At 34.2% G+C, this 10,806-nt stretch overlaps 1 protein-coding gene and 1 long non-coding RNA gene across 6 annotated transcripts; one reads left to right on the plus strand and one right to left on the minus strand.

The window, feature by feature from the left end:
- Window positions 1–952: 952 nt before the first annotated feature.
- On the minus strand, window positions 953–8,282 carry LOC117134077. The gene is made up of 2 exons (XR_004458192.1): window positions 7,891–8,282; window positions 953–6,808 (listed from the first exon to the last, which is right to left on the minus strand). It is a non-coding gene; the product is annotated as an uncharacterized LOC117134077 (long non-coding RNA).
- A 220-nt stretch (window positions 8,283–8,502) lies between these two features.
- Window positions 8,503–10,694, plus strand: LOC103868863 (immune-associated nucleotide-binding protein 9). 5 transcript variants are annotated; one of them, XM_009146920.3, is made up of 6 exons: window positions 8,503–8,632; window positions 8,862–9,119; window positions 9,196–9,473; window positions 9,562–9,726; window positions 9,806–9,940; window positions 10,315–10,521. In XM_009146920.3, the coding sequence occupies exons 2-6, from the start codon at window positions 8,873–8,875 to the stop codon at window positions 10,519–10,521; spliced, it is 1,032 nt and encodes a 343-aa protein (XP_009145168.1). In that variant the 5' UTR covers window positions 8,503–8,632; window positions 8,862–8,872. The 5 variants fall into 5 exon arrangements, with proteins under 5 accessions (XP_009145168.1, XP_009145167.1, XP_009145169.1 ...); XM_009146919.3 differs by having other exon boundaries at window positions 8,519–8,636; XM_009146921.2 differs by having other exon boundaries at window positions 8,577–8,753.
- The last annotated feature ends 112 nt before the right edge of the window (window positions 10,695–10,806 follow it).

Here is a 10,806-nt window from a genome sequence, read left to right on the forward strand (position 1 = left end):
AAAAAATGAAAACATAGTTGTGTTTTACAGAAAATATAGTTGTGTTTTACAGAAAAAATTTGTTGTCCATACAATTATGATTTCTCCGTTTAAATCATATTTTTCATCAAAGTTGCATTTGTGTATTTCCCTGCGATGAATGGGGGGGGGGGGGGGGGGGGGGGGTTGTATTCAATATTATAAAACAGAGCAAGTTCGAACATAATATGCTAGTAAAAACAGTTTAATGCTAACCTTTGTGTCTCGTATATCCTTGAAAATCTCCATATAGACGATATTGGTTACTCCATCTGTACCGTCTGAATCTGAGGTATCGTCTAATATCTTAAGACATCCAGTGTTGTAACTCGCGATAGCGCTACGTATAATTGTACATAAGTGAAAATTGTCCTTCGCAGATTTACAGCGATGATTTCTTTGCACTGACTCTTATTAATTGTCATCGCATAAAAACGTCGTAGTGGATATTGGCGCCAACGAAATGTGAAAGGAGGTATGGTGTCGTAAGGGGATACATGTATTTGGGGGATCGATTTGTGTCGCGGTCATGATCTAAGCTTCGATAATCTATGTACCATTGCATAACCTATGCATCTTGGTAAAATAACCTATCCATCTAGTTGAGATTGCGCAACATCATCACTAGAGACCTTACCTTCAAGCATAGTCTGTGGTTGACAGTCCAAGGAACTCCGTTGAATTAATGTACTCTTGGGTGTAGTGGCTAGTCCAGTAATTATCTAGTGTAGCTTCTAACTCAATAGTATCATAGTTTAAATATTCTTTAGATATAGAAATTTTTGTTCACAATAATGTGATTACCCTCCTTACTTTTACTTTTATGGAAGATAAAGTTTCAGCTTTCCCATCACCAACTTCCAGAATCAATTTAGCAATTTTTTTGTCTTCTTGCCGTAAGAACATGTTAATGGAGAGGGTGAATAATCTAGTCTTTTTTCAAATATAAGATTTGTTGATGTATGCAAGAACTATTTATGGTTGTCTTCCTTGTGGCACATGCAATATTTTCCTAAAAACACCTCCTAAAAGCATTGTCTTGCCACCAAAAGGTATGTCTGCAGCTACTGAATTTTCACATTACAACAAATCATTAAGCGAATGGTCAAGTGTTTCAATGCTTGATGGTCTTCCATTGGAGCTTCATCTTATATTATTAAATATGACTTTCAGCTACCATATACCCGCTATAAATATCACACATTGATTCCTCACTTAGTGTAAGTGGAAGTTTAAATCAAGAGTGAGTTGTTATACTTCTTGGGAGCAGTAGTGTTGCAATCCCAGCTGATGCAACTGGAATAAAAACTTTATCAACTGACATGAGCTTTGAGATGATCGTCATGTATAGGTATGTTAGATATCTCTGTTAGGATATCTTAATCATACAATGAGATATCAGGGTTGTCCGCAATAGATTGGTCATGCTCCTTTAGGAGTTTTTCTAGCTTGATGAATATATATTGTTTCAGTTGCTTGTCTTGTAATTCCAAACCTATGAATCTGAACTCCTTTCGTTTCATTTAAAGGATGTCATCACCCAAAAACTTTCAAGTATGATCCCATAGTGTTAGTGGATTACTAACTTGAAAATATATCAAGATGGTCACAATCAATCTTCTTAGTCGTCGACCAATTGCCCCCTAAGATGGTTCTTCTATAGCATCATGCCATTCTTTGTCTTGATCAAGTTAACTGTGTGCGTAACACACATCTCTAAACTTCTTATATAAGTACACCACCAACTCTGTATAGATCGTGAGAACTTCTAGGTCCTCTAACAACATTCATTAGGATCTTTAAGAAGTATAAATCCATGGCCGCTGGATGGATATAAACCACTCTGCCTATGGCTACGCCTTGCTGCCTAAGTGTCCATAATTTTCCGGATGTGTGATAAACAAACCTTGTAGGAATTCAACATATACAAGTTCTCTTGCTTCTTAATATGTATCACATGCCACAAACCATGATACTAACATAATTTTTCAATGTTCTCCCTTAAGACAACTTCTGCTATGTTATAAGATTGCTCAAAGACCATCCGGTGTTGTCCTGGTAGTTGTAGTGGCAGCTTAATAACATTAGGCTGGTTGTGCTGAATGGAAAAGGCAAATAACCTCCCGAGGCCTCATATGCAGAAACTTAGTAACATTCCTGAAATATATCTATCTCATTAATCATATCTGCTTGATTTTCTCCCCGCTCCACTACCTTACTTAAAGATATATTTAATCGCGCTTGTTCTGCAGCACCATTCAACAATGATATGGGCATGTTTTTTTTAGAAGACTGAGGTTATGAGGGACAACATATTGATTATCCAGTTTGACGTCACCTTTTATAAAAAAAAATATTTAGGATCATGCCTTCTTCTGTAGAGGACAAATCTAGACTTGTCAATTTTTCTACCCTTTAATAAAGCTTTGGGATAATTCTTTATGCACTCCTATGTTTCCATGCAAGGTGATTTTGGACATATTTTACCACATGGGCCATGAATCATATGGTGCTCAACCAGTTCAACCCACTCTTGATCCACTTCTTTGCCTGGGATCTATGCAGATATATACTCATATATACTCATCATTGCTTCTGTTGCTTCTTCTTTACACCTTTCATACAAAATACGAGCATGTTGCAATCCTCGCTTTTGGAACTCAATAGTATAGACAACGAAAAGGTTCAAATAAATTATGAGAAATGTTAGTTGTGTAAACATTGAGTTTGAATATATTATTTTATCTTTCGCAATGTAAGAAGTTTTTTTACTGGCACCTGCTTTTGGGAAGTACACTCCTTTTTAAAAATCCGACATCTTTTCATTGAGTTTTAGTTTGAAAATTTTTCATTCAAGGTGAAGTCGACTATTAGTAGATTCACCACCATAAGCGCCGAGATGGTGTCTGAGCTCCACCCAATTTGGATTTGCTGCGACGGTGATGCATAGATGAGGTTTTCCATACCAACAACATATAGCCATTGTGTCTAGATATTTTTCAGCCATATACCTTGGGACAGCACTGAAGGAAGAAGGCAGAATGATTGTCTTCCCAATTTTTGTGGCATCTGCATCACTGCTCTCCACAGCGTCACATACATTGTTATCTATCTCCGCTCACAGTTTCTTTTGGTTTAAATTAATAATTCACAATCTTTCTTTCTCAGTAGCTGTGTATGCATCTAAAATAAACTAACACTATAAGAAATAGAGACATTGTTAGCAGTTCATTGTAGCACTAATTCACTAGCTGCTACTAAAAGTGCCAAAATTGGATCCTAATTGTATCATAGCATTAAATTCGTGGTATGAAATATTTTCATTAAGCGGGAACCTAAAAATATATCATATAGCCGGATGTTTATTTTGGAGCCAAAACACTTAGCCAAATTTCTGATTTTGGCGAAACTCATTTTTTTGGCTAAAGTTATTTCCAAAAATTTAGATCCGTTTCATTCATCACCGACACACAAGAGAAATTTTCTCTAGTCAATTTTTTTTTCTCAAACACCTTCCTCTCGTCTCTCTCGATCTTTTTCTCTGAATACTTCTCAGGTCTCCTATCTCTCGATCTTTTTCTCCATTGTTTGCTTCCATCGAACTCTCATCATGCTCTATCTCTAGGCCTTCGTGTTTCTCTGTGAAACCAAGTCTAGGGTTCTGTCAGTCAAGGATTCAGATAACAAATGGTTGATATTTATTCCCGACGAAGCCGAGATCCGACGGGGAGAAAACATGACTCTCCTACCCACTCCAGTTTCCTCTGTCACCAGAATAGAAATGAAGCGAACCCTCCCTTTCTCTCTATGTACCTTTCGCATTCTGCTAGCTTTGAAGTATCTTCGTTACTGTAATTCTGCGAAATTCGATTTACCCATTTTTATTTGATGTTCCTGATTCCTTATGTTGGGGACGTTCTCTTATTGTAGGTATTGTTCCTTTGTACGAAACCCTAACGACATCTACGATTCTGGATTTGGATAAAAATTGATTGATTCTTAATATTGATGCAACCACTGCTTTAGTTACTTTAATTTTACATTGTTTTGTTAGATACTTTTTAGTTTATCTTAATGAACCTGAATCTATCCAAAAATAAAACCTAATTCTTTGTGGGATGATAACCAAAATACTACAATAGTTCACTGTGCACTTGCAGTAGTAGTTGGGTGAAAACTTACAACACATCAGTTTAAATCTGATTTCAAAGAGCATTGATAAAGCAAAGAAGTTAGTGACATTTGTGTTTTATAATTAAGTTAGCATAAACCGAAGATATTTTGGTCTAACACATCGTTTTTCTATTATTGCTAGGTTGTTTGAAGAAGGAGGTGGCTGGAAAGGAGGAACTTGTTAAAAGTCTGTGAGGGTTTGTATTGTTTGTCCACTAGAGATTTTAAGAAGGCCGCAAGATTGTTTTTGGATTCTATTTCGACTTTTTCACCACATATGAGCTTTTTCCATACGAGACCTTCATATTCTACACCATCCTCACATACAACAGAATTGAGAGTCCGAATTGATTCTCTCATTTACTTTTCCAACATAAGTCACATCAAGGACATGTGGAGGAGAGACATTTCTTCCTTCCTTGTGCTATGTATATCTTATAGGAAGAATAAGAAGTCGTTTTTGTTTTGCCAAACTGAAAATTAGGAGAATATGAAGTTTCTGTTGACAAATACACAAACCGGGACTAGTGGTGGAGAGAATCTACTTTGTTATCCTGGAAATGTCTCGTAAGGCCTCTTGTATTTTTCTTTCTTGGGATTGATAGGGTACCAACATGGTTAAATTAGAGCATTCACATGTGTTTTGCATTAGATTGTTGGTGTGGTCTTGTTAAACATTCTCTCTGATATTTCCTCCGTTACTGTTGTTAGACACATAGTTGGTAAGCTACGGTTGAGTACATAGAAGTACCTTATAAGATTGGTATTGATGTGTTTGCAACATTTTAGAGGTGACAGTGGTGGTTTTAAAGAGTAAGTGAGTCCCTACGTTTTCAAACCTCTTTCACATGTTCAATCTATGTTTAGTTTGAAGGCAAAAAAAGAATATGTATGTGGAAGTTGATATACCTTGGTTTTTATGGATTTTTACCATGGTATAAGTCCGGTTTTGAAGTCTGTATTATGTGTTTGGAGTTTATTTTAGATCTTTATAGGTTAAGGTACGTTTTAGAACATATTGGAGGTTTTGGAACTATTTGGAGCATCAAGGGAACTGAAATTGAAAATATTATCTTGAAACTGCACTTCTGGACAGGGTTTCGTTCGACACTAGCCTGAAGTCGGTCAACACCAGGTTATGTGTTGCTCGATAGCCAACTCTGTAGAACTGCGTAGATGCGTCAGAAGTTTAGCAGCGGATGGAGATCTTCGCACCAATGGATAAAGTTCATAATTGGCACAATATAGGAAATTGAGTTAGCTTTCCACTGTCGCCGGTTTGATGTCAATCAATCGTTTAGAAAAAAAGTTACACGTATTTTACTAAAGAGTAGTTTATCTGACGCGCAAGAGGAAGCTGTCGAGATTCTGATGTGGTGTCGAGCGACACCCAACCTGTTCGGAAACCGCCTCATGATTTAATAAAGTTTTAATAATTGCAATTTGGCTCAAAGTTTCATGTATTTGCACATGAGTCTCTGAACGTGTTTTAACCTATATTTACTATTTTCTAGCTGTTGTTTAGGCTAAGCTATGTTTGAGATTGGAGAGAAGAGAAGAACTCAACTGAGATACTTTTTGTCAAGTATTTCTATCTACTATATATATGCAGTTTATTCATTGATTTGTTGTCTTCCATGATTATGTCTGAGTAACCAACATGTTAGTTTAGGAATTTTCTAGGATTTGTGACGAACTGTTTATTGATAGATATACTAGGGTAACCTTATCTTATTCTACACCAGGATTGTTTATTATAGCATGATCTAAAGTAGCTAACGGATATAAAGTAGCTAACTAGAACCTAGAATCATACGACAATTGAGAGACACGAGAGTATAATCGATTGACAAAACCTAATCATGTTGGACTAAATACTTATTCACAATTAGAGTTAGTCTAGGTATTTAGTTGAACTATATCGAATTGGACCTAACGTTTGCTTGATTCATTGAATTCAAAATGAGAGTTGGTATTTGATTAGAGTTAAACGTCTGATAGTCTTTTGCAGCGAGAGTTGGAAAACTTACTAGTTGCATTCGAGTTATGGAATCAAACCTAATTAAACATGTGTCACCTATTGATTTTGGTTTTGAATTCATTGTCCGATAATTTTTGGATCTAGTGTTTTGCTCATAATAACTTACAACTGTTTAGATTTATCGATTTGTTTACTGTTTTAATATTTCTGACCTATCATAACTGAAACTAATAGTTTATTGTGTGATCCTCGTCCATGTGGATATGATTATTTGGTACCACGATGAACATTTTATTTGAGAGGGTTTCTCAAGATTAATTTTATCAAATTTTATTTGATGGGGATCCAAGATGATCGGGAAAGTTTGCGTAGAAATGGTTTTATACGATAGTTCAAGTCAACTAGATAATTTGCATGTCATGTGTTAAACCACATATTTATATATCTGTAGAAGATTGATTGTCTAGTTTATTTAGAGTCTGTTTGGGGTTAGGGATGTCAAGACTGTGGGATTAAATAGCCTATAAAGCATATTTTTAGTATTTTTACCAATCATACTTTTTTTAAATTTAATGGTTCTAAAGTGCTTAAAGCTATTTTCTATTTATCTCTATTTTTCAGTGATATGCCTACAACCTAGGGGTGTTCAATCTGGATATCGGTTCGGTTTCGGTTCGGTTTTTTTCGGTTTTCGGTATTTCGGTTAGTAAAATATAACTACCATTCTAAATCCATATTTACTTCGGTTCGGTTCGGTTTATATACCGTCGGTTTTCGGTTTATTCGGTTTTATACCAAAAAAACATAATTATTTTGTTTGAGATCATATTATATGAAATTTAGAATCATATTGTCAACACAGTCATTTATTAAAAATATATTACATGTTCAAATAAATGAACAAAAAAGTAAAAATGCTTTTACCATCAAATAAAATAATCAAATCAAATAAAAAATCAAAGCTTGAAATTTTGAAAATAAAAATATGAAACAAAACAGAAACATGAAAGAAAAGTTTTTTCACTCTTCCATATTTAGTGTTCATTAAAGTCATGTTTTTTCAATTGAAAATTTTCTATTAATTATTGTCCATCAAATTTATAATCTTCATATTAATTTAGTGAAGACTAAAATAAATCAAAAAAATAAAAAAAAGACTTAGAAAATAAGATGTCTCAATTGCGATGTATTGTTATTTAGTTATAGTTCAAGTGTTTTACAAATTAAGATTTTTTTATTACTATAAAATTATGGTAATAGTTCCATATTTAGTGTTCATTAAAGTCATGCTTTTTCAATTGAAAATTTTCCATTAATTATTGTCCATCAAATTTATAATCTTCATATTAATTTAGTGAAGACTAAAATAAATCAAAAAAATAAAAAAAGATTAATTGATGTAATTTAGTTATTTCAGTGTTTTACAAATTAAGATTTTTTTATTACAAATTATGATACTTAACTTATGTAACAAATAGATTTTCATGTATTGTTATAAAATAGATACATATTTACATGTTTCTACTTTTAATCGGTTTTGTTCGGTTTATTCGGTTTATTCGGTTATATACCAAACCATATCCAAATCCTACGGTTTTTATAAAATTATATCCATTCGGTTTATATGGTATATACCAAAACCAAACCATATTGTCTATTTCGGTTCGTTTCGGTTCGGTACGGTTCGGTTTTACCATATTGAACAGCCCTACTACAACCTCACTTACATGACTTTAGAAACAAAAATAGATTTTTTTCATTTATTATTATAAAATATTTTTTTTCTTCCCCACAATAACTAGAATATTTATTCTATTTTATATTAAATTTATCATAAATTTTGTCTGATAATTTAATCATTGTTATTTTTTGTTGTTATTTTGAGATCCATATTATACTTTCATTTTCATATATGTTTTTCTTTATTATTTTTTATAACTATATTTTATTATGAAAAACTAAAATTTTTATTTACTGTTTTTTATAAATTTTAGTATTATTTTTTTATTAATATTTAATATAATATTAACAATGTTAAGAACCAAAATTTCTACCGCCAGTACTCTAAAGAGACAGTCTAAAACGAAAGAGATAGAATCTTTAGTTTTTTTAATTATACAAAAGTACATTAAAAAGTTTTTATTTATATCATCCCACACACACAAACAAAAAATTGTTATTTTATTAAATCATATTTTAAAATTGAAAATATTATCCAAAAAATATTTCAAAATGCATATTTTTTTAATCTTTAAGATATTTATCTGATAGGTGTTAAAAAAAAAAAGAGAGATATTTATCTGATAAAATAAGATTTTTTTTTTATATTTATTTGCTAGATACGTAACGTTCCAATAGAGTTGAATAAGGGTTTACTGAGTCCATATAAAGATATCTGCTTTTGTGGCTTTTGTGTGATCTAAAATATCTATCGTCGCTTCATCTCTCTCCTATTTCTAAGCAAGTAACCTTTCTATCTTCTATCGTCGTCTGGTCTTTTGATTTTGTAGTTCTGTTCTGCTTTGATGTTTAATTCCTCTTTGCAAGCAAGTAATATTCTATTGGAAACTTGAGAGTTTGGGTTTGTAAAGTTCTTGCGATCGTCATTGTTACTTTAATTTTCTAATTACTCTGTCAAAGGTCAGAACCCTTTAAGCGATCAACGAATATTTCATATTGTTTTCTACAGAAATAACGTATATGAGTTTGTACAAGATGGGTGGAGACATGATGGAAGATGATTGGGAGTTTGCTTCATCCTCAAACCCTAACCGAACCCTAGTTCTTGTCGGCCGTACTGGAAACGGAAAGAGCGCAACAGGTAACAGCATCCTTGGCAAGAAAACGTTCAAGTCAAAAGCAAGCTCTAGAGGAGTGACTAGCACATCAGAGTTGCGGAGAGTTGTTCAAGAAGATGGACAGATCATCAACGTCATTGATACTCCTGGTAAGACCTCTCTCTCTTTTTTTTTTTCATTGAAGTCATGAAAGGGTTCTCACTTGGTCAATATCTTTTTTTGCAGGTCTGTTTGATTTGTCAACGGCAGCTGAGTTTATAGGGAAAGAGATTGTGAGATGCATAACTCTTGCTGAAGGTGGAATCCATGCTGTTCTGTTGGTGTTCACCGTGAGGGGTCGACCTACTGATGAGGAGCAGTCTGTTCTCTATCACTTGCAGACACTCTTCGGGAGTAAGATCTCTGACTATATGATCATTGTCTTTACCGGTGGGGATGATTTGGAAGACAATGATGAGACCTTGGAGGACTACTTGGGTCAGGAGTGCCCTGAGTTTCTGAAAGTCAGTAATATCTTATTCACAAGTTTTTTTTTTCTTTTTGTTCCAGCTTTGCTTATGCATGTTTTTTTTTTTTTTTTGAATTGTGTAGGAGATTCTTGAGCTATGTGACAATAGAATGGTACTGTTTGATAACAAGACTGCCAATAAGCGCAAGAAGGCAGAGCAAGTTCAGAAGCTTCTCTCACTCGTTGATTCAGTTGCTAGAAAGAACAATGGAAAACCGTTTACAGATGAGTTGTTCCATGAGCTACAGGTGAATTTTGCTTCGGTTTATTTCGCTTGATCTGTGTTTTGAGGCAGAGAATGATTATTAATGATTTGTGTTCTCTCAGGAGGAGGCTATCAAGCTACGTGATCAGAAAAAGGAGGTTGAATCGCTCAAGGGTTATTCAAAGAGTGAGATATTTGAGTTCAAGAAGCAGATAGAGATATCCTATGACAGGCAGCTTAGCCGCATCACAGAGATGGTATATCTTTACCATATTGTTAACTAACTTCTGTTCTTCCTAAAAGGTTTTTATGCTAGGGAATTTTAGAAAATTCAGAATGTGTACATATCAATATACTCTGTTTATCAGAGTTTCAACCACGCTACAAAGCACAAAGGCTTAAACTATTTTGTACATTGTACAAAACTGCAAGTATAAACTGTAGTTGCGTTTATCTGTTAGTGGTTTTGTTCAGTCAACTGAGAATATCCTTGTAGAAACGTAGAGATAAGATCAGTATGTAAAGAATCAGTTGATCGCATCCTCACCACTCTTTGCGTCTGTCCTTGAGCTAAAAGCTATGTTTGTTACTTCATAATCAGCTTTATGTTTTGTTTGTTGTTGTTGTGCAGGTGGAGACAAAGCTGAAAGAAACGGCAAAGAGGCTGGAGAAGCAGCTAGGTGAAGAGCAAGCGGCAAGGCTTGAAGCCGAAGAGAGGGCAAATGAGGTTCAGAAACGGTCAAGTGATGAGATTAAGAAGCTGAGAGAGAATCTGGAGAGGGCGGAGAAAGAGACAAAGGAGCTCCAGAAAAAACTTGGAAAGTGCATCAATCTTTGATTGAGAAAGCTTCTTTCAAGTCTCTGATAAGGGCTTCATTTATTCAATATATTGTGGCTTTATTTATCATCAAAAGACAAAAAGGTGTTTTATAAGTCTAAATAATGACCGATGCACGTGAATATTATTTTTTTCTCTCTTCTGAAGTTGATGCTGGACGATTTCGTGTGTTAGTTGATTGTGGCTTGGTTGGACAAAGCTAGAAAACCGACCTTTTACAGACCTGTTGAATGTCAAGTAATACGGCTACTTGTCAAGTAAAGCTAATGGTACTTATTGCAACCA

Source organism: Brassica rapa, chromosome A05 (genome assembly GCF_000309985.2).
Source record: "Brassica rapa cultivar Chiifu-401-42 chromosome A05, CAAS_Brap_v3.01, whole genome shotgun sequence".
Taxonomy (NCBI): Eukaryota; Viridiplantae; Streptophyta; class Magnoliopsida; order Brassicales; family Brassicaceae; genus Brassica; species Brassica rapa.